The 22,784-nt window shown below is 42.8% G+C and overlaps 1 protein-coding gene across 3 annotated transcripts in view; it reads right to left on the reverse strand.

The window, feature by feature from the left end:
• Nucleotides 1-4,761: 4,761 nt before the first annotated feature.
• DNAJC27 (DnaJ heat shock protein family (Hsp40) member C27) overlaps nucleotides 4,762-22,784 on the reverse strand; it is a 33,920-nt gene continuing 15,897 nt past the window's right edge. Inside the window, exons 4-7 of one of the 3 annotated variants that reach the window (XM_047746381.1) lie at nucleotides 21,617-21,781; nucleotides 20,912-21,034; nucleotides 15,670-15,830; nucleotides 4,762-5,122 (exon numbers count right to left, since the gene is read on the reverse strand). In XM_047746381.1, coding sequence (XP_047602337.1) covers nucleotides 5,089-5,122; nucleotides 15,670-15,830; nucleotides 20,912-21,034; nucleotides 21,617-21,781 — 483 coding nt within the window. In that variant the 3' untranslated portion in view covers nucleotides 4,762-5,088. Of the gene's footprint in view, nucleotides 5,123-10,058; nucleotides 12,524-15,669; nucleotides 15,831-20,911; nucleotides 21,035-21,616; nucleotides 21,782-22,784 lie in introns of those variants that run through there. The other 2 variants (XM_047746380.1, XM_047746382.1) reach the window with 2 other exon arrangements.

Here is a 22,784-nt window from a genome sequence, read left to right on the forward strand (position 1 = left end):
AGCCCGATGCGGGGCTCGATCCCAGGATCCCGGGATCATGACCCGAGCCGAAGGCAGAGGCTCTAACCCGCTGAGCCACCCAGGCGCCCCTCTCTTGTCATTTTTGTAAGGAACTTCCACAAACCAGGAAGACACTGAGACAAATTTCATCAAGAAAATTACACCAAGATTTGATTAGTTAATGAGCAACATATTGGGGGACAGTAAGAGTTTGCCAGGCCAAGAGGAGAAGGGAAAGAGGGTGTGCCTTTGAGGTTGTTAGAACAGGGGAGCTTAGACAAGAAGCATGTATTTCTCTCAGTTCTGAAGGCTGGAAGTCCCAGATCAAGGTGACAGTGGACCCAGACTTCGGAGAGAGCACTCTTCCCAGCTGGCAGATGGCTGCTTTCTTCCTGCGTCTTCATGTGGTGGATAGAGGAAGCTCTGGTGTCTCTTCCTCTACTTAGAAACACTAGCCCCATTGTAGGGGCTCCACGCTCATGACCTCCAAATAGTCCCACCTCCGATACCATCACACTGGGGATGAGGGCTTCAGCATAGGACTCTGGGGGGCTGGGGAGGGGGGAGGACAAACACTCAGTCCATCACACTGTGTTAGGTGGAGGGGGCAGGAGTTACAAAGGCACAGAGCCATCAACAGTATGATGTATTCAGAGAAGGCCAAGTTCAGTGTGCCTAGAGCACACAGGAGGGTAAAGAGATTAAGTGCAGAGATAGTAGGAGGCCAGATTACACCAGGCCAAAGCCGTGTCGTGTGGTGGCAAAGGGTATGGGCTCAGAAGTCAGGCCCCCGGCTGAATGTGGGTTCCGCTCCTAGTATCTGTTTCCTGCAGCTGCCATAGCAAGTTTTACAAGCTGGGTGGCCCAAAACGGCAGAAATGTATTCTCTCACAGTTCTGAAGGCTGGAATTCCAAAATCAAGATGTCATTAGGGTAGGTTCCCTCTGGAGGCTGAGGGAGAATCCATTTCTGCCCCTTTCCTAATTCTGGTAGCTGCCAGCAACCATTGGCCTTCCTTAGCTCGCAGCTCTGTAACTCCGTGTCTGCCTCCGTCTTCACATGGTCTCCTTTTCTCTGTGTGTCTCTGTCCTCTTCCCCTTCTCTTGCAAGGACTTGGCATTGGCTTTAGGACCCACCCTAATGCAGACAGTTCTCATTTCCTTACCTTAATTACCTTAAGTACCTTAATTACATATAAAAAGACTCTATGCCAAATAAAGTCATGTTCTCAGGCTCTGCAGGCACATATCTTTGGGGGACCATAAGGCAACACGACTATGGTATTAGATGATTTACTTAACCTTCCTGAGCACATTTCCTTTTCCATAATATGGGGATAAAATGTTCGTCCTGGGGGCACCTGGGTGGCTCAGTCGGCTAACTGATCCTGATCTCAGCTCAGGTCTTGATCTCACGGTCATGAGTTTGAGCCCTATACTGGGCTCCATGCTGGGTGTGGAGCCTACGTTAAAAAAAAAAAAAAAAAAAAAGTTTCTCCAAAGGGTCATCGTGAGTTTGAAATAAAATGCTTTTAAATGGCTGAAGAAGTGCTTGGTTTACCGTAAGTGCTCAATAAATGGTAGGAGCGCCGATTTTATGGAGCAAGAGTACGTGTGTAAGGAAGGAGGAAAAGAAGAGTCACTTCTCAAACCTGTTCTCCTTTTGACTGCAGAGGTGCACCAGGCGAGGCAAGTCCCAGCTTGGTCAGTCTGTCTTTCGGGATAAGGGAGGGGGCAGTGTTGCAGCTGCCAGTCAAGGAACTGTCGGGCCCGGGGCTGCTGGTCCCAGACCCCGCTTCAAGAATCATGGTCCTACACATTTCCTCAGTTCTTTTTTTTTTTTTTTTAAGATTTTTAAAAATTTATTTATTTGACAGAGAGAGAGATCATAAGTAGGCAGAGAGGCAGGCGGAGAGGCAGGCAGAGAGATGGGGGGAAACAGGCTCCCTGCCAAGCAGAGAGCCCCATGTGGGGCTGATGTGGGGCTCGATCCCAGGACCCTGGGATCATGACCTGAGCCAAAGGCAGAGGCTTTAACCCACTGAGCCACCAGGCACCCCACGTTTCCTCAGTTCTTAAAGCACCTTCTTTGCAAATATTAAATGTTCAATCAGTCCTGTTGCAATGACTCATACACTTGGGGCTAAAAAGTTGATCAAAGACTTAACACCGATTTGATAATGTTGACTGGAAGATGCCAGTGAGTTAAGTCAGGTCTTTCTGCCTAGAAACTTAAATCATGATATAAATTAATTTGATTTCTACCAAATCCATCCCACTAAATACATTTCACGAAACCGCACACTTTGCTGTATTAAAAATTCCCTGGGTGGGGCGCCTGGCCAGCCCAGTTGGTGGAGAGACTCTTGATCTCAGGCTTGTAACTTTAAGCCCCACGTTGGGTGTAGACATTACTTAAACAGTAGAATCTCAAAAAAAAAAAAAAAAAAAAAGTCCCTAGCAATGTGGCTGGCACGCTCTCCATGAGTGTTCAGGAGCTATGGGGCACTGGATTAATTTCATTGGATCTGCAGTGAAAAATCACAAGGAATGAGCCACCTTCATGCCTCTAACAGCAAAACAAAGAGATTTTAAGTCCTTAGCAGCAGATGGTAACTAAACCCATCACGGGGATCATTTCATAAAGTATAAAATTATTGAATCACTATGATGTACACCTGAAACTAATGTAATACTGTATGTCAATTATACTTTAGTAAAAAAAAAAAAAAACAAAATGTAATTAAAGAGTCTTTAGTGGCAATATTGTTAAAGAATGTAATCAGTCAACGTAAGCACTGAGAGCCCCCTGCCAAGCCCCTGGGAGAAATGCTTTGGGAAATGAGGCTTTAAGATGTAATCTTGCCCCAAAAGAGCTAACAATCTAGCCGAGGAGATGAGATAAAAGGGGAGTCTCTCGAGGGGAGGGGTGTGGGGAAAGCTGTATAAACCCCCCTGCCCACCTCCTTGCTTCCCAGGTACAAAGAGTTGGAGTTTGCTGTATGACGGCTCACAGAAGCTTACTGGTGTGCCTCCCAGCTTGAAATCAACCTGAGGACAGTCTGGATATGACAATGGGGCAAAAGCTGCAAATCAGGATTGCCTTGCCCGTTCCCTGAGAGCCAGTTTGCCAGCACACCAGTAACTCGGAGGGCCAGAAGAGGAAATCTCAAGGTGGCTTCCAGGGTATAGCCTGGAGACTGCAATTTCCAAGGACTCCTGGTGTGAAGTTGCACGGGAGCCGGACTGGCCAAGACCTAGAGGGCTCCCAGGGGCTGGGGCTCAGGGCAAGGCTGGGGAAAAGTGGCCTGGAATTACTGACCCTCAGGGTGAACAGGCTGCAGAGGAGCGAAGAGGTCAAGGGCCAGCCTGGACAATCAGGACAACCAGGAGGACAAGCGCTTGGACCTGGGGTCTGGAGGCCGTGGCGCGCCCGTGATGTCAGCAGCAAATGGCAGAGCAGGTGGGACCAGTGAGAGGCCAGGGAGGCCACTAGGGTGGGGGGACAGAAAGAGGGCCCCAAAATACTTCTCTTGACCAACACAAGAGGTAAGGCACCCTTTGCCCCCAGTCTAGGTCTCCCCTGGGCAAAGAAGGGGGTGGAAGCGTCAGGAGGAGGGGGTCTTGGATTTACCGGGTTTTAATCTAGAGTTGATCATGTTTCAAACCAGAAGTGACTAACTTGCCTCAAGAGGTGAATTTTAAGTTTTCCCACCTTTGGTGGAAAATGTGAGCTCAGGGCTCAAGATGACTTCCGTTTTATAGGAATAAAGAATGTCTTTGTACATCTGAGTCTTGTGGACTTGTTACTAAAAATTTCCAGCACCATTTGCTTTTGTAAAGCGAGCTGCTGAAATCACGACTGCGTGTAGCAGGAGTTTAAGGTTTATTAAAAGAAAGGAAGGGGTTCAACAATGCCTATTATTCCTAAGTTTAGCACAAGCCTAGTTCACTAACGTTTTTTCTAACATCGTTTTTCTTTTCCTTTCCTTTTTCTGTTTTTGGAGTAGTGGAATGGCAGCAGGATTATAGAGAGATGTTCGTGACCTTCCTCGGATTTCAACAAGGGCTGGTCTTTAATCAGGAGCCTTATCTAATAACAGACGAAAGTGCACCTTGAAAGGAGGACCCCCTTGCCCAAGGCTACTCTCTTAATTATGAGGCCGGGGCCCTCCCCTCTCAGTCCTACTGCTTCTGTGTTAGAGAGAGCTTGCAGATATGTAACATAGGTAAGTGAATTTGAAATTCCAGTCGGACAGCCCTGATTGCAAGGTTAGCTTTTCTTTCTTTTTTTTTTTTTAGTATAATTAAAAATCTTTTTTTTTTTAAGATTTAAAAAAAATTATTTGGCAGACAGAGATCACAAGTAGGCAGAGAGGCAGGCAGAGAGAGAGAGGAAGAAGCAGGCTCCCTGCTGAGCAGAGAGCCCGATGCGGGGCTCGATCCCAGGACCCAGAGATCATGACCTGAGCCGAAGGCAGAGGCCTTAACCCACTGGGCCACCTAGGTGCCCCCGAGGTTAGCTTTTCAAACAAACTTGTGAGAGACTAAAAGCTTTTTCTCTCTTAGGATGAAGTTTCTACTGAAGTAAAGAAGCAGGATTTAATTACAGCCCAGAGCTCCCCTTAGAGGTTCCCACAGTTTGGAGTCTCTTTTTTTAAAAAACTGGTACCATATTTAGTTTTTATTGTTGTTGTTTCATTTAACTTTTTAGATGACTAAAATAGTTTACATCCATTGGGAAAACACAAATAATATGGACAAGTATAGGGTCGAAAGTCAAACAATCTTGACCTCGTCCCCTAAAACCCTCTCCCCAGACAGTGTGGCGAAAATAAACCACCCTTCCTCCTGCAGTGCTGGTGATTCGGACACAGAAAACCAGGGCTAGGCTTTGCGCGCGGGAAACCACCCTTTTAGGGCTGGATGGCTTCTAGCTATGACAAGAGAATAAGCTAAGGGTGTAAGAAACCGCCCAGAAACATAAGCTGTAAAGCATCTATCTCTCGGGTCCGCAGGCTTAATTGCCCTCAGTTGCTGACCTGGCTGGATATCCCTTAAGACGTGATTTCCAAGCTGTTTGAAGGCATCAGAGGTTTGGCAAGGGCTTGTTCAAAATCTCACTGAAAAACAAAAACAAAAACAAAAACAAAAAACTTGTTGATAAATAGATCCAAATGTATTATATTTCATATTTTAAATATTTTTTAAAAATTCTTTGAGAGAGGGGCGCCTGGGTGGCTCTGTGGGTTAGGCCTCTGCTTTCAGCTCGGGTCATGATCTTCTTAAAAGTCCTTTGGTTGTTTCTGCCACTGGGTACTTCTCTGTGGCTATCTTTCTGTGTCCTAACATCTAATAATTTTTAATGTCTACTATCCTTCCACTTGTCCTTCTCGGGACCCCAGCTTTCTGCCTCATCTTATCTGGTCTTTATTCCCTTTCCTTTGGCAGCCCCCACCCTCGAATCTTGTTCGTTTCTTAAGAAAAGCAGCTCAGGTCTTTGCCTCCTGACACAAAGCCATAGTATTTTCACTTATGTCTAAAATGTCATCAGGGCCCTTCGTTACACAGAGTCCCTGCCCAGCCTGCCCGCAATACCGACTGCCTGCCAGCAGCTCATAACAGACAGCGTTTCCCTGAGCCCTTACTCTCTCGGGTGAGGTGCTCCCCTCACCAGTGCCTGTGGGCAGGAGGGAATGGCATGGGGACTTTTTTTTTTTTAGATTTTTATTTATTTATTTGACAGACAGAGATCACAAGTAGGCAGAGAGGCAGGCAGAGAGAGAGGAGGAAGCAGGCTCCCCGCTGAGCAGAGAGCCCGATGTGCGGCTCGATCCCAGGGCCATGGGATCATGACCTGAGCTGAAGGCAGAAGCTTAACCCGCTGAGCCACCCAGATGCCCCGGCATGAGGACTTCTGACAGAAACTCTGCCATCAACCTTGGAAGGCAGAACTGCCTGTAGGTTGCTTTTATAAGGAATGATGTTGAAACTGTCATCTTACAAATTCATCCTACTAAAATGTTGCTCTTAGCCGTTTTACATACAGGGTTCCCATTGGGAACTAGAAATAATGGGGTTCTGTCCATAAAGAAACATTTGACAAATGCTGACTTGGGGCTTTTCTCCTTGCTCCCTGTTACTCAGAATGGAAACGGTTTCTTTCATTGTATTTTCCTTTTGAACCACTAAGAGTCTTTGCTTTATTATTTCTTTTATTAAACTTTTTGTTCTCTCTCGTGCTCTGAAACTAGCAGAATGTTCGCATTCCGATATCAGAGGCCTGTAGACACCTCACGTCTTCATTTCCCTCAATCATAGCAAACTTTTACTGTTTCTCCTGTCCATAAAATGCTATCATGGGCGGCACTTGCTGGCCTTATAATGACATCTGACAACTGACTGCTCTGGATGCAGAGAGGATAATTTTCTTGAAGTCAGCACCCTTTACCACTGTCTACTGAACAAAATCTTCACTGGATGGTATCAGAGGTACAGATTATTGTTTTAACTAAAACAACCTAAAGTCTAGGTATTTCCTCCAAATAAATTCAAACTTATCAATTGCTTGGGAAAAATACATTAATTATAAATATAAAACATATATAAAGAGACTCCTTAAGTCTGGAACTATTTTCTCTAGGCCAATATGAAACATGGAGCTTTGGATAATAATAATGATTAAGTTTCCTGAAAAAAACCTTAATACAGCATTTTAACAAACCCCATGATCTACAGTATATAGTAGCAATCAGAGTATTCATTCCAAATTGTGTATCTTAAATACTCAAAAAGGGCAAACTTGCTTCTTTGGAAATAAACCTATAGGAAATAAGAAATAAGCCTATAGAAAAATAAAAAAAGAAACTGGCATGCCTGGGTGGTTCAGTTGGTTAAGCTTCTGCCTTTGGCTCAGGTCATGATCCTGGTGTCCTGGGATGGAGTCCCGCATCAGGCTCCTTGCTCAGTGGGGAGTCTACTTCTCCCTCTGCCTGCCACTCCCCCGCTTGTGCGCTCTCTGATAAATAAATAACTCTTAAAAAAAAAAAAGAAAAAGAATTTTTCTTCAAAACTACACACAGAGACACTAGAATGTTAAGAGGCACAGGGCAGGGATTTTTGTTGGTCCTGAGCTCGCTCGTATCCTCCATGCCTAGAACGGGGCTGGCACAGTAGGTGCTCAATACATGCGTGGCAAATGATCACTTTAACGATAACACTTAATTAGAAACTTAAGAAGTTGCAAGTATTTGGATAAATGGACCCCGAAACAAATTGAATAAACCTAATTTTGTTTTTCTGTTTACAGCTTGCGACTATTGGGTTAAGACGTAGCCAGACTCCAACTGAAAAACAAGTAATTGGATATATTATAATATATAAATATAATAACATGCCTATCAGATGTCATTCCAGTCTACAGACCGTAGCTTTCTCATCCTTGCTTACAATCTTAAGGTCTACTATCATCTAATATCCCTTTAGTTTCAAGTAATGGAAAGCAAACTCCAACTAAACCAAGCAGAAAACAGGGGTTGGAGGTTTGTGGGAAGGATTCTGGGGTGGCATATGGGCTTGCAGAACAACCAGCTCAAGGGATCTCAGGAACCAGAAGGCGAGTCTTGGCCATCAGGACTCTGTCTCGTTATGAATGTCTGCTGCATTCTTTCAGAATGTTTTCCATGGCATTGGAATCAGGTTGCCAACATCAGCAGGACTCCTCCCATCTTACTTCCTCTCCTGAGAGGAAGTTTTCTTTCCCAGCTCCGGTGAGAAAGATACCAGAGAAGGATGCCAATTGGTTCAGCTTGGGTGACACTCCCAGCTCCTGGGCCATTCTGCGTAGGAAGCAAAGGAGACTTCGGCAGCTTGTCTTGAAAGCATGTTTGGAGAGAGTAGAGCAGTTCCCCAAAAGAGTGTCGTGCCTTCTCAGGTGAGAACATACTTCGTTCATAATGAAAATTACAGCCCTCATGTGAAGGCTTCCGAGAGACACTGCCTTCTGCGGGTTGGCCCTGCAAGGCTTTCACTTTCAAATTCTGGGTTCCCAACAGTCTGTTACTTAAATATTCTTGTTTCCAGGGACCAGTCACTGAATGAGTAAGCTGTTCAGCCGAGAGCTGCATTATTAAAATAGGATGGTAACATCCTGTCATTTATCTGAATTAAAAAAGCAACACAATATTAGTTATCTTTAAGAAATCAAGACACAGGGCGCCTGGGTGGCTCAGTGGGTTAAGCCTCTGCCTTCGGCTCAGGTCATGATCCCAGGGCCTGGGATCGAGCCCCACATCGGGTTCTCTGCTCAGCAGGGAGCCTGCTTCCACCGCCCCCCCCCCCCCCCGCGCCTACTGTGATCTCTGTCTGTCAAATAAATAAATAAAATCTTAAAAAAAGAAAAAAAGAAATCAAAACACTTTGACCATGACTTAAGAAGGTTAGAATTACCTGATGGACTGAGAAATAAAATTTCCTCCATTTCCCAACTGGAAACTCAAGCAAGATATCCTCTATAAGGCCTCAGTTGGTGAGGGCCTGGGCTGCTTCTAGACTAGTACGTTTTACATTAAAGACCAGCATCTCAACAAAGAAGTGCAGCCCACAGGCCAGTGTTCGAGTTTTGGCTTTATTTTATAAAAATACACAACTTAAATACATATGACACTCTCTATACAAGACATAAACAACTGTTAGATTTAACATTTTCAGTTATTTCAACAGAACACAAATATGCAAATTACCTCGTAAGAGCGAAGGGTATCATTAGAGACTCTGCATTCACAGTCAGAGGGGATGATCGCCCTACAGGATGCCGGACGCTAACCCAGACCGTCCAACCTGCCGACAAGCCACTTCACACCAGGGCCTTTTTGGCACGGCTTAATATTGCACTGCTTGTTAGACACACTCTAATTTCCCCATGTCACAAATCTAAGCTTTTGTCTTCTCTAGAAACGTTTAACGGAAAAACCAATGTACAAACGTTACACTTGTGCTAATACCAAACATGAGAAGTGTGAACCTTTTTTCACTTTGCAAAACTTGCAGTGGAAGGTGGGTAGCTCTCTTGTGCAGCTAAACTCATTTTCCAAAAGTTTTGCAAAAACGGTGGCAGACTGAGTGAGCTAGGTAGAGTGCGGGGGGAAAGGGAGTGACATGCCAGCGCCCACTGAAAGTACCTCTGAGAATGGCGCTGTCACTGTCACTGTCAGCGGCAATCCGTGCGCGGATCCACCCTTTCTAACTTGGGCCTAAACTACCTCCCTCCCCCTCGAGATTCTGTCACCGTTCCAGGAGGAAGTGTGGTCCTGATACAGGGCTGACAGGGGCTCCTTACTTACTCTGGCTTTCTTTCAGAAATTCAGCTGCCTTATCTATGGCTCTTTTAACTAGCAGTGAATTAGATACTGGTTTATGGGTAGAAAGAAATTATTTACCAGTTGGGAATTCAATGCACGAGAACACACTAGAGTGAGTTTCCTGAGGTAAATGTGAGCCTCAAGAAAAGTGTGCCAGCGACAGGATCTCCGCAGCTTTTCCTGGGTGGCAGCACAGTGCTCGAGGCCTGGACTTTGAAGTTCACAGGCTAACAGAGCCGAGGACACATGTGTGGGGAGACGCGAGACAAAGAGGCTGAAGGAGAACTGTTGACAGGCGAGAACATCAGTTCAGAAGAAGCCTCAAAGGGGAACAGGGGGAGAAAAGGACGGTGTATTTTAAAGTGCTTAGGTAGGATGGGCAATTAGTTAGAAATACCTCAAGGGATTTCAAAAAGCTTTAAAACTGCTCGTTCCTGATGACTCAGACTTGGAAGTAATGGCTTTAATACGAACTGTTCAAACTTCTTATTCTTTCCTGAAAAACAAGATTCTCCATCAAATATTTTTAGCCAATGGAATGATTCTGCTAGTTGTTAATCTCACCAATGTATTCTGAGATCCTAACTGGCTGAAGGAATTTCATAAGTTGAACTACAAAGTACATGTTTGCACTGAGAATATAAATTTAATGCACAGAGGTCTACAAAGCTTTGTATTACATTAGTACCAAAAAACTTTGCATTGCAAATCATGCTTTATTATCCCTTAATATTCTACTCAAGGATTATGGCACTCGGACAAATTCCAGGACCCTGAAGCTTAACTTTCTTCTTTTCTTTCTTTTACATAAATTCATGGCCATCCTTAACATTAATAATGAAGGTGTTAGGAACTGAGTTCTAAGACCTAAGAACCAAAATCAGGATAAATTTCTACAAGTCACTCGTTATATAGGAACGGAAGCACTAACAAATTCTGTTGTAACTGTTCATCTGCACAATGTAGTTGAATGAGGTGACCAACCTGGTCTTTAGCAACAGTGATGAAAACTAGCATAGGCTCCATACAGGGCCACATACTCAGTGGGCTGTCATGTCAATTTGGGCTGATGCTATCATGCACAGTCCCTTGTTTATTTGACTCTAGTTCCTTTACAAGAATAGACCCACATTTTTAATTACTTTAGGCATGATGAAGGCCTTAAGTAAAATTTAAATTCAGAAGCACTTTGGTTGGAGTTTTATAGTCCCAGAAGCTATTTAAAATTACAAGTCCAGAGGAAAATCCCCAGGAAATCATGTATTAGACTCAATTCATAAAAAAGAAGCATTTTCAGTATTACCAAGATGAAAAGATATACTAGAAAACAATGCTCTGGTTTCCTGACAACAAGCTCAATGCGGCCCAAGGGCAGACACGCAAAGGGAAGCTGCTTTGGAGAGGAGAATCCAGAAGACTGCAGAGGGCTGGAATGAAACTGAAGTGGCTTTTCTTTTTGGGTAGGTGAATGCTATTTGGTGATCAATATGGGATAGCTGCTTGAAACTCACATTTCATGCACCTTAAAGCCCAATTAGTGCAGGGTGGTTGCAGCTAAAAGATGAGTAATGTACCGAGATTCACAATACAATGGGTCAAACAGCAAGACCAGTTCTGAAAGCTCTGGAGGAAGGGCCAGTCCTAACATACTTGATCTTCATCCGTTCCGTGGATAAGGAGGAGGAGACTATGGCAAGAGAATGGATTTCTCTACATTACATAAGCTTTCATAATCTAGACTGTAAATATATTACTGTTTAGAAATATGGAGCCCAAGCAAAAATTAGAGATTCTTCCCACACAGGCCTTACGATCTCTCCCTCCACCAACACCCAAAGGATCCACACTTGACTCCAGTCAACCAGGGCTTGTACGGGAGGACTGTAAGGTAAAGCCTCGTAAGGGAGGATGGAAGAGGCAGTGGCCAAAAGCCAGACAATCAGGAGAAAAATGACAGATGTGGTATATTTTAAAAATAAATAAATAAGGAAGAGAAAAGGAAAAGGAAGGAACTCAAGTAGGTAAGTGAATAGGCCAGGCGGTAGAGGAGTGCCCCTGCGTTTCCTACCTACCTGTGGCCAAGGATGCAGAAACAAGAAAAGGCAGAAGCCTCATCCACAGGCTCTCTGAGGGGCATCGGACAAGTCCAAGCCAGGCTGGTGGTGCCCTTGGGCCTTGCTTCTGGCCTTGCCTTCCAGGATGCGTATATAAGCTCTCATGTGACCTGCAAGCACGTCTGTTGTGGGACCTGACTCCTGCTTCCTGGGTGCCCGATGCTCCCTACTGCTACTGGCATTGCTTCCGCGGCTGGAGAAAGGCCTCAGATCTAGGGGCAAGACGAGCAACAGCCAGTGTTCCAGAACTCGTGGCTGCCACTGTCTTTTCTCTCCTAGAACTAGCCTGTCTCTCCCCCTGGTGGCTGGAGAAGGGGACAGAGTATAGGTCCACAAAGGACTGCTCAATTTGGAACGGTATTACCTTGATTCACAAACTTCCAAAGGGCTCTCCAGAGTTCATTAATTACAGATGGATCGATGGTTCAAATCCTACTAAGGAACTCGTAAAAGAAGTGACTTGCTTGTGAGGTCCCACCACACTCTTGGGGGTTTTGTTATCGTTTCCTTCTGTTTCTGCTGTCTCCTTCTCCAATGAACTTTTTAAAAAGGAAAAGAAAAGCAAAAGGTCCTCCTGTGCCCCTTCCTCCCTCCAGAAACCTCCTGGACTGTCCTGAGTCAAGTGCGTGAGGGATGCTACCATTACCGAGCTCACAAATGAAGGAGGAACAAAATTCGGATTATTTGGAAATAGGAAAGGAACTATACGTACAAGTGGCGCTTGGTTCTCTTCACTGCTCTGTAAAATGTCTGAAATGGTCACAGGTACCTGAATTTCTAATTTACAAATGACACACAAGAGAAAAAAGCAGTAAGATTTTTGTGGAAAAAGAAAAAAAAAAATCCATGGTGGTTATTTCACTTCTAGGGACAGTCAGTTTATACTTGAGGGCCGCACTTGTCTTTTTCTCTGACTTCCTACTTGATGTTTTTCAGGAGGGCTGTCCGGGCATTCACCACCGCTTTGAAGGCATCTTCACTACCGGGAGCCACGCACTTGTCGGGGTGAAGCAGCACAGCGAGCTTCCGATAGGCTTTGTTGACTTCATCCCTACGAGAAAGAAGCCAAGCTCTATGTCAACGACAGGGTCAGCCCCCGCCCACGGCAGTTTGATGTCTGGACTTACATCATATCTCTTGCATTACTACCTTTTCTCAAAAGTGGGACTAAAGGACTCGGAAACAAACAATAAACAAGTAAATAATACATTATAGACAAGTAGAGAAAGAAATATAATGTGAAGTATTGAAACACCAAGAAAATGCCTGGTAAAAGAAAGATCCACAGAAAGGTCCTTGGCACAGAGCAGGCATCCAGCAAATCTTTGCTGTCTGAAGCGATGAGGGCACGGGGTGATCAGGAAAGGCCTGTGGGGTGGGGTTCTGAAGGAGATGAGGAGACACTGAGCCACCGGGAGAGAGCCGGCTGAAGCTAGGAACTACGAACAGCATGGCCGTGGCATGAAGTTCCACGAGGACACTGTTGGGGGTAACAAAAACAAAGTTGGCCAGGAAGCACTGACCAGTAAGGGAGGGGCCTTGAAATCAAAACAACAACAAAAAAGTAGACTTGATAAATAATGACATCAGTAAGAGTTTCATGACAAAAAAGGTGCTGAGAAAGCTAATTTTCGAGGTTAGGAGATTGTTACAAGAAGCCAAGCACGAGTAAGAGTCTGGATCAAGGGAGGCTAAGGGATGACACACAGAAAGAATCGGCAGAAGCAGGTGACGAGTTGGACATATAGGTCGAGGAGATGGAAGAAAAGGGGCTGAAATGAGTTCGAGGGTCAAGGGGATGCTGAGGCTCAGGGAAGATGGTGACACCATTGACCAAGAAAGGGACACTGCAGATGGGGGTACCGGAGAGCTCCAGCGAGCTCCTGAGACCAAAGAAGAAAGAAAAGAGAAGGGAACATTACCCATAAAGGAAAGGGGCAGTAAAGTGAATCCCAAAGACCAGGAGAGCTCCGGGAGACCACCTGTCCCTCTCCCTGCTCTTCATCATCCTCTGGTGTTAGGTCTCCAGAAGCTTCTAAGTATCCAGCTCCTCCTCTGGTCAGGTGTAGTTCTGTCCTTACCGGATAGTTTTATTTCCCACCACCTTTTTGTAATTCAGGTTTCCAGTTATGCTATTAGCCTGGATATGGTGCTTTTCCCAAACGCTCTAGTTTTTCTCCTTTATGTTTTATCAGAAGGATTTCTACTCGGCTCTCTGAATTAGAGAGATGGTCTGTGATTGTCTCGCAGGTGATGGAAAGTCTTGGGTGTCTACTTGGAAGGACTGAGGTCACAGGGCCATGTTCATAGTCCTCTAGGCTTGGGGCATGTATTCTAAGGCTTTTTCTGCTTTCTGCTCTTAAACAAATCCTGAATTCTCTTATTCTCCTTCGTTTTTTTTTTTTTTTTTCCCTTTAAAGATTTATTTATTTATTTAACAGAGAGAAAGACAGCGACAGAGGGAACACAAGCAGGGGGAACAGGAGAGGGAGAAGCAGGCTTCCCGCTGAGCAGGGAGCCCGATGCGGGACTCAATCCCAGGACCCGGGATCATGACCTGAACTGAAGGCAGACACCTAACAACTGAGCCACCCAGGCACCCCTTGAATTCTCTTGTTCTAAAACATGCATGGGGCTTTTTTACATAGACAATTCTGATATTAGCTAACAAGAATCATATTCTCCCTCTCTGAAGAAATCCGAATTGCCAGAATTCTTCACCAAAATAACAAATGTATTAATAAATACATTTACAAAGTAACAAATACATTAATTCTGCTGAAGATGAAGATTTTCTTAAAGTTCAAGAACAGTAAACATGACACTGAACAAACATTAAAACTCTTTATAACTTCAAAACACTGTTTCTAGGTTTTGTTCAAGTGTGCTCACTGACATACAAAATTAGTCTGATCGACCCAGAGAAAGAGCGGTAAGGAGGAGCACATGTTTATATTGGTCAGTGAGAACTTGTGGAAGTCCCGTATATTTTGGTAGATTCCAATTAATACAGATAGTAAATAAATAAGGAACCTGAAGTTTCTTTTTCCTTAATAAACACTGTACTAAGTTAACTAATAAGTTTCTTTCTTTTAGAGCCAATCTCCTTTGGAGGTAAACAGAAGATGTTAGAATGAGACTATGGACATCCCAAAGGACATTTAAAAGACACCAATTAACTGTGCTATTTACACAAGATCATCTGAAATGTTCGTGTGTTTAAAGTCTTCTCTGTAAGGCCTGGCAAGTCGAGGTGACCAGTAACTGTTTTCTTCTTCCCCTGCCCTCTCGCCTTCTGGGTCTGAAGACAGGCTAGGAGACCAAACTGGAAAAGAGAAACTTAATGCCATTGGTATCAACAAGGTGTTTCAACACGCACTTTTGTGTGCGTGTGTGTGTGAATCAAGGTGACAAAGTAGAAAGGGACAAGGTTGGGGAGGAAAGTTATGGTGCAAAATAAAAAGACCTGAGAACGCTTACAATTACAATAACAATCATAATATGTACAGTAACAGAAGCATTCTATTGTTAAAAGTTATATAATCATACCGAACAAGGATTTATTCTTGCACAAGCAACAAAGAATAGTGATTGTATTTGTCTTCCTCCCAAATATTTCTTTTGGCTAAAAATAAAACCATTTAACATAAATTCATACACAGACGAGGACCTAGCAGGATTCTGAGGGCCATAGAAAGAGACAGAGCCAGGCAGACACACAGTGTTCAAGGTCAAGAACCAATTCTACCACTAACTCCTAGGGTCCTTGAACATGTGTTTAGTCTCGCCGAGTTCCAGTTTTCTCACCTATAAAATGAAATGTCTGGAGAAGCTGCTAATATCCTTTTCCTCTTCTAAAATTCTATGATTTAAGATTTCTCTTTTGTAAGGTATTTTTTTAAGGTTACATTTGCTTCAAGGCTCCTATTCAACACAGACAAAAGCAGAACACACCATTACCGAAAGTATTCATGCAAATACACTGCAGAGCTCCTTCATCAGGCCACTGTGTCCTCTACTTTGTTTCTCTGGCATTCAGTTAATTCACTGAAGAAAAGTTATTACATAAGCTAATGCATTTCCACACATCTTCATATTTCCAGTCAATGACAAGAAGATATATCAGACCTATGATGTTGACAGCTGAGTTTTTCCCCAGGACAGAACTTGGAACTAAGATCCTAGAGCACCGCTTACCTTGAGGCCCCAGGTTTGACTCCCAACATGTCCCAACTGTCTTTACTGTTTCGAATTCTGCGAATGGTGTCTGCTTGTTCTTTGGTGAAACTAGCATTGCTATTCGTGATAGGACGTTTCCCTCCATTTTCACATAAGTCAACTATGGATACATAAAAGGTCTGCAAAAAGAAATCATCCCAGAGGAGAACTGATTTTATGAAAATAGGAATTTCCTTTAAGCATAACTTAAAGAATTTTAATATATTACAATAACTTAAAATTCACCATAAAGCAAATATATAGTCTGGAAGGTTTTTTTCTTTTACCTTATATGTGTGTTTATGTGTATATGCACACCTTGTGTATTTTTTTAACACACAAAAGTATAAGGAATAAACTTCAAATGGCTCATAATCTTCCTCTCAAATAACACTCCTGAGGTTAAAAGATAGTAGGTGAACACTGTTAGAAAAATTCAAATAGTAAATAAAAGTGTAAAATGAAAACTGTCTTCCTGCCCCTCGAGTTCCTCTCCTAGAAGTAACCATTGTTAATATTTTTTGAGTATCTTCCCAGAAAAATTTTCTATCAGAATACCAGTATATCAGGGCACCTGGGTGGCTCAGTGGATTAAAGCCTCTGCCTTTGGCTCAGGTCGTGATCCCAGGGGCCTGGGACTGAGCCCCACATGGGGCTCTCTGCTCAGCGGGGAGCCTGCTTCTGCCTGCCTCGCTGCCTATTTGTGATCTTGGTCTGTTGAATAAATAAATAAAATCTTAAAAAAAAAAAAAAAAGAATACCGGTATATCCATCCCTACACTAAACACTGACATAAGAGAAAGCAGATTAAACATACTGCTTAGCTCCTCAAACTTTTTCACATAAAAATACAGAGGCACCTGGCTGTTTTAGTTGGTAGAGCGTGCAACTCTTGATCTTGGTGTTGTGGGTTCGAGCCCCATGCTGGGAATAGAAATTACATTAAAAAAAAAAATCTTTAAAAAAAATATACCTTGGACTCTTTCTCTAGAGAGAAAGTGCATATAGACACTTTCCTCATCCTTTTTAATGACTGTTCAGTATTTCACTATGTGACTGTATCTTAATTTATTTAACAAACTCCCTAGTTCCCCAATTGACAAGTCAATTATTTCCAGGTGTTGCTATTACACACAGTGCTTTAATGAATACTGTGTGTGTGTGTGTGTGTGTGTGTGTGTGTGTGTGTGTGTGTGTGTGTTTGCACACTTGTGGAGATGCTGCTTTCAGATAAATTCCTAAAAGGAGAAGTACTAAGTAACAGTGTACAGGCATTTTAATTTTTGATTTTGACAACTGTCCTGCAAAATGACTGTGCCAGTTTACACCCCCATCACAGTGTCCGACACTCTATTTCTCTGTCCCCTTGTCACTATGGGGCATTCTCACGCAGCTTCACTTTCGCCAAACCTATGTGTAGCACACAGTTTGGATTTAAAGTTTTTTAAACTTGGATTTTAAGTTTTTTAAGTGAAACTGAGTGTCTTTTCATATGCTTAGTGCCTTTCCTTTTTCTCTAAATTGTTCAGATTCTTTGCCCATTTTTTTTATGTTTTTCAAAGCGAAAACTTTTTTGATCCTGCTCATAGTTCAGTCACTATTATTGGATAACTTTGCTCAGAAGATTCATTTAATACACTATACTGCTCTCAAATCGACACATCCCTTCTTCCCTCCATCTCCTTTTAATCTCTCTTCTTTTTCAGATATGTCTATAATTCCTGTCATTGTCCAAAAATTTTCCATTTCTCTTAGACTCCTCCTTCTTATCTCCAGTAATAGCTAATAGACTTGACAACCTAAACAAGAAGGCTGATTTGTGAGGAGGGTGCTGATTTGTGAGGAGGTTTTCTTCTAGTTTATCAGTTAAACTAAAATATAAACACTCCCAGATCTCTGAGGACACAAGCATTCACTTGTAACACACATGGTTTAGAAGCGCCAGCTGTGGTGTGGCGTACAGAATAGGAGAATTGAAATCAAGGGTCTGTTTACATTCCATGTCTGAGTTCCAGCCATGATGGAGTGACAGGGACTGGGCTAGAACTCCTGCCATAAACTACTATGAAAATGGACAGACAGAGGAAGAAACTATTTCCAGGTAGTGGACAACAGCAAGCACAGTACTGCCCCTCAGTTTCTACCTGGAGCCCATTTCCTGGCCATGTCTCAGAGAGCTGGTCTGAGCAGTCCCACAGTCCCACTGAATGAAAGAGAAAGAGATCAGAGTTTAAGGATCCTGAAGGGGCTAGAATCTGCAGAGCGAGGCATTGGAGAGGAAGGAGAAAGGCAGGATTGGGCCCCAGAAGTCCATGTGACGGTTCCCCACTAATCTGTAGTTGTGGTCTAGGCTATAAATGCACAGGGTGAGATCACCTGAGGCTGACCATGCGATTGAGAAGAGTACCAATATACTAGGAGTCTAGTGGTGCTTTGGGAAGAGGCATTCCAGGAACAGTACAGTTTGACCTTGCTAGAGTGCAGACATTGCTTACTATTTCATTAGTATCCTGTGGATCTAGCTGAGATACCACAGAAAGACTATGGCTTGGTAGTAAACTCATCCTGACAAAACTGAAAACCAAGAGCTGACAAGGTCTAAAAGGAGACAGAATTTGAAGGCTGAGTTCTACCAAATTAGAAGGGCTTAGACAACAATTTGGTCTTCCTTCAGATCCTTGCTATGAAAGCAAAAAACCAAACCCATGCAAATGCAATGTAATCTGTTGGTAACTGCCCGCTGAAATAAGTACCAATATTCTGCTGAGGAAAATAAAGAATCTAGAGCCTCTACAATGCATTATCCACAGTGTCTTGGTATTCAATCAAAAATCACTATTCATACAAAGACACAAGAAAATATGATCCATAGTCAGGCGAAAAAAAAAAAAAAAAAGCTGTCAACAGAAACTGGGCCCAAGATGATTCAGATATTGGACTTAGCAGACAAAGACTTTAAAGGAGCTATTATAAATATTTCAAAGAGATAAAGGAAAACTTAAGAAGTGAACAGATAGAGAAGCCCAGCAGAGAACCAGGATCTACACAAGAAAATCAAATGCAAATCCTAGGACTAAAAAGTATCGAGTTGAAAAATTCACTCAGATTTAAAAGCAGCTGAAAGTCAGACCATTAGAGACTATGTGATCCAAAAAATAGAGAAAAAGGAAAGAAAAATAACAGTCTCAAGGACTATGGGACAAAATCAAATGGCCTATTACACATGTAACTGGAGTCCAGGAAGGAAATGAGTGAAAATAAACTAAAAAATTTTTGAACAAATGATGATAAAAAAACACCTGCTTAGCTCTCCGAGAAACTCAACAAATACCAAGCAGGATAGATATAAGGAGAATCACATCTAGTCATACAGTCCAAAGCCAAAAGCCAAAGATAAAAACTCTTGAAAGTGGCTAGAGGGGAAAAAATCCCCAACACATTATGAACAAAAAAACGAGTAAGAATGGGTACTAACATCTCATGAGTTGCAAGAGAGGCCAGAAGAGAATGGACCAACATCTTTAAAGGGCTGAAAGAAATTTAATCTTCAACAGTCGTTATTTATACCCTTGGACAAGTCACTTCAGTACTCTTAGATGTTATAAAATCTGAAATGAGAATAAAACCTGCTACACACTAAACCTCAGATGAGATGAAACACGCAAACTTCTCCAGAATAGTAAAACACTATTCAAATGATCAAGTACCGTTATTGCACATAAATAGGTACAAACTCACACAGGTTCATGTACTCAATAGAACAGGATGTGGCAAGCCAACATCAACCTTATTTGGTCTTGAAACAGAAGCTATGATGCCCGATTCAAACTGTCAGCCAAGGATGAAACCTGTCTTCTAATAGGGGCAGTGACATCTTAAGAGAAAGAAATTCAGCATAAAAGATTAAATAAAATCCCACTCAATAGTCAAGAACAACTCTTTATAGTATAGCTACATTATTTGAAATGCTAAAAATTCCCAAAATATCAAGATATACTCATAAGAGAAAAAATGCATAATTCATGTCACCACTTACTTCCAAATGTATCTATAATCAAGAGTTGACTTTATAATTTATTATTTTAAAAAAGCCTTGTTCTGGGGGTGCCTGGGGGCACGGTTGGTTAAGCATCTGAATCTTGGTTTCAGCTTAGGTTGTGATCTCAGAGTCATGAGATCGAGCTCCACGTCAGGCTCCCTGCTCAGCTCGGGAGTCTGCTTGAGTATCTCTCTCTCCCCGTCCCTGTGCCCCTCCTGCTCATGCTCTCTCTTTTTCTCTCTCTCTCTCTAAAATAAATAAATAAACAAACAAACAAACAAATAAATAAAATCATCTTTAAAAAAAAAAAAGGTCTTGTTCTGGGCGCCCAGGTGGTTCAGTTAGTTAAGTGTCCAACTCTTGATTTCAGCTCAGGTCATGGTCTCAGGGTTGTGAGGTCAAGCCCGCATTGGGCTCTGTGCTGGGCATGGAGCCCGCTTCAGATTCTTTCTCTCCCTCTGGCCCTCCCCACTCCTTCTCTAAAAAAATAAATAAATAAATAAATAAACCTTGTCCCTTAAAATTATTAAAGATTAGTAATTTTTTAAAAAATCACCGTCCATTCAGGTTGCAATATGAGTACATCCTTCCATTGTCTACTTGGTGGGTAAGACCTTATTTTTACGTGTGATTGGCTGGACTCTGCAACGCCAGGCTCCTATTCTCTAACTGCGCCCTTGCAATACAGGATTATATCAGCTACGGCAAGGCAATTTCACCAAAGTAATCCTTCCATCTACCTATTCATGCAAATGTAACACCATTAACCAAAGGTGGTTCTCAAGAAAATCTTTGTTCTATTATAAGTAAGTATACAATAACAGTTGTTAAACTTGATGATCATCAGAATCACCTGGAAAGCTTTTTCAAAATATAGATTCTCGAGCTCCAGCACAAGCACTAAGCTTCCAGTAGTTTTGCAGCCTGGAAATCTGTATTTTTAAGAATTTCCCAAAGTAATTCTGATGATTAGTCAGGTCTGGTCTCAAGTACACAGCAGGCAGATACCACACACACACACACACTCTCTCTCTCTCTCTCTCTCTCAATCTTTTTCTCACCAGCTTCTGAAAAGAACAAGCTTATTCCAATGAGAAATTCCTATTACATTTTTGCTTCTCATAATTTAAACTAAAATTTGGCAGGGTCAGCCTCGGAACAAACAAAACAATGCCAGCTTACCTGGAACATCTCATTGATTCCCTCTCCAGTCTGTGCTGAAGTTTCAAAGTACAGGAAGCCTTTGCTTTCGGCCCACAAACGCCCTTCACTTTCATCTACACAGCGGTGCTTGGTACAGTCAATCTGAAATAGAAAGTCGGGGGACAGAGAGAAGACCCCAACATTGACCCACTAGCACAGGCCCTGTGAGGTCTTCGTCAATCTTTTACTGAGGCAAAAACTACTCTTACATGAACTCCAGCACCAGTATATACAATTACGAGGACCAAAAGAGACCCAAAAAATTGCCAATATAGAACATAGACTGATTTTCTGTGGCAAAATAACAAATGCCTGCTCCCACACTTCCCACTTTATCCTCAAAGAAAACTGCTCACCTCAAATTCACCTCTGTGAAAGTTGGCTTCATGATGACTCCCACACTCAAGTCTGCTTTCCATTCCTTTCCATAATCCACACTGCACACCTAATTACTGTCCCTTTTCTAATCAAGGCCAGAGTGTAATTATTAGGATCTCCTTCTCCTGCTCTGTCACTAATACCCTTCCCCATGTATAGCACCAGAAAAAAATGGATAAATACCCCAACATATGGGAATTTGTGTGTTTTTTTTTTTTTTTTTTTCATTTGTTCCCCAAAACTCAGAGCTGCACTCTTCCCATAATGGATCCGGAAAGTTGAGCATACAATGTCCAAAGCAGTTACCTTGTTGGCACACACTGCAAATACAATATTTTCCATGTTTCCATGAGGTCCAAGATCCTGCTTCATCTCTGCCAGCCACGCATCAAGGGCGTCAAAGGAATCTTTCTGCCCAACATCATAGACCAGTATTACACCCTGTGTATCCTTGTAAAACTCATTACGAACCTTCACATAAAAGAACAAATGTGCAATTGGAGGTTTTGTGATTTTATAATATATTTCACAGTCATTAACATAACAAAGGGCATTCTTTTGTGCATACATAGTATTTGCTATTGTATCTCAATATCTACTGGTCTTTAGAGGACTTTTTATAAAATCAAAGTAACATGATAAGAAAAACCCTACGAGGACAAGGTCTTGTGATGAACGTAACAGCTTCCTGCCTCAGCCCTTCTCACCTCCAGCTCCACTCCCTAGAGGCAATCCATCTTTAATTCTCGTTAGTAGATCTTAAAATAACACAAATTCTATAGAAAAAAGCTCTTCTCAGGAAGAACGAAGAACTTCAGGCAAAAACGACACGAGCATCAGCAAGGCGTACGGCCATTTATGTACCAGAGCCTGGAGCAGGCTCTCTGGGATGCTGGGTTGAGCTTCCCTGACTCTAGGGTCTCCACACTAACTTCAGAACTCCAAATGCAGAGCCCCAATGGTGTAATGGCTCTAGAGTCAAATCTGGGGTCACTCTTAGTTAGTAGTTGTGTGATTTTGGGCAATCACTTAACCTCTCTGCGTCTCAGTGGCCTCATCTATCAAATGGGGACAGTACTACTTCCTTCGCGGGGTAATTCCGAGGATTATATGAGATGATGAAGGCAAAGCACCTAACAGTGCCTGCGAAACAATGTCTATTTGCATCTTCTGCCTTCCTTTCTCACCCTCCTCTGATGGTCCACCTTCGATATTTTGGCTAGAAATGGAACTCGCTTCTGGGGCATATCTATAATTCTAGGAAGAGGCAGCCCAAAGTATAGGGCACATGAAAGTGGCAGAGGAAGGATAAGTCGAGTGGGTGAGGAGTAACATTGACAGACCGGGGGTTTCAGGCCAAAATTCCAGTAAGAACCTTGACAGAGGCCATGTATTACTCATTCATCTCAGAGATTCTAGTATGCACATGCCCATACCAGTCTGTTGCAAGAAATAAAGACTTCTTACACACATC

Source organism: Lutra lutra, chromosome 9 (genome assembly GCF_902655055.1).
Source record: "Lutra lutra chromosome 9, mLutLut1.2, whole genome shotgun sequence".
NCBI classification, from domain to species: Eukaryota; Metazoa; Chordata; class Mammalia; order Carnivora; family Mustelidae; genus Lutra; species Lutra lutra.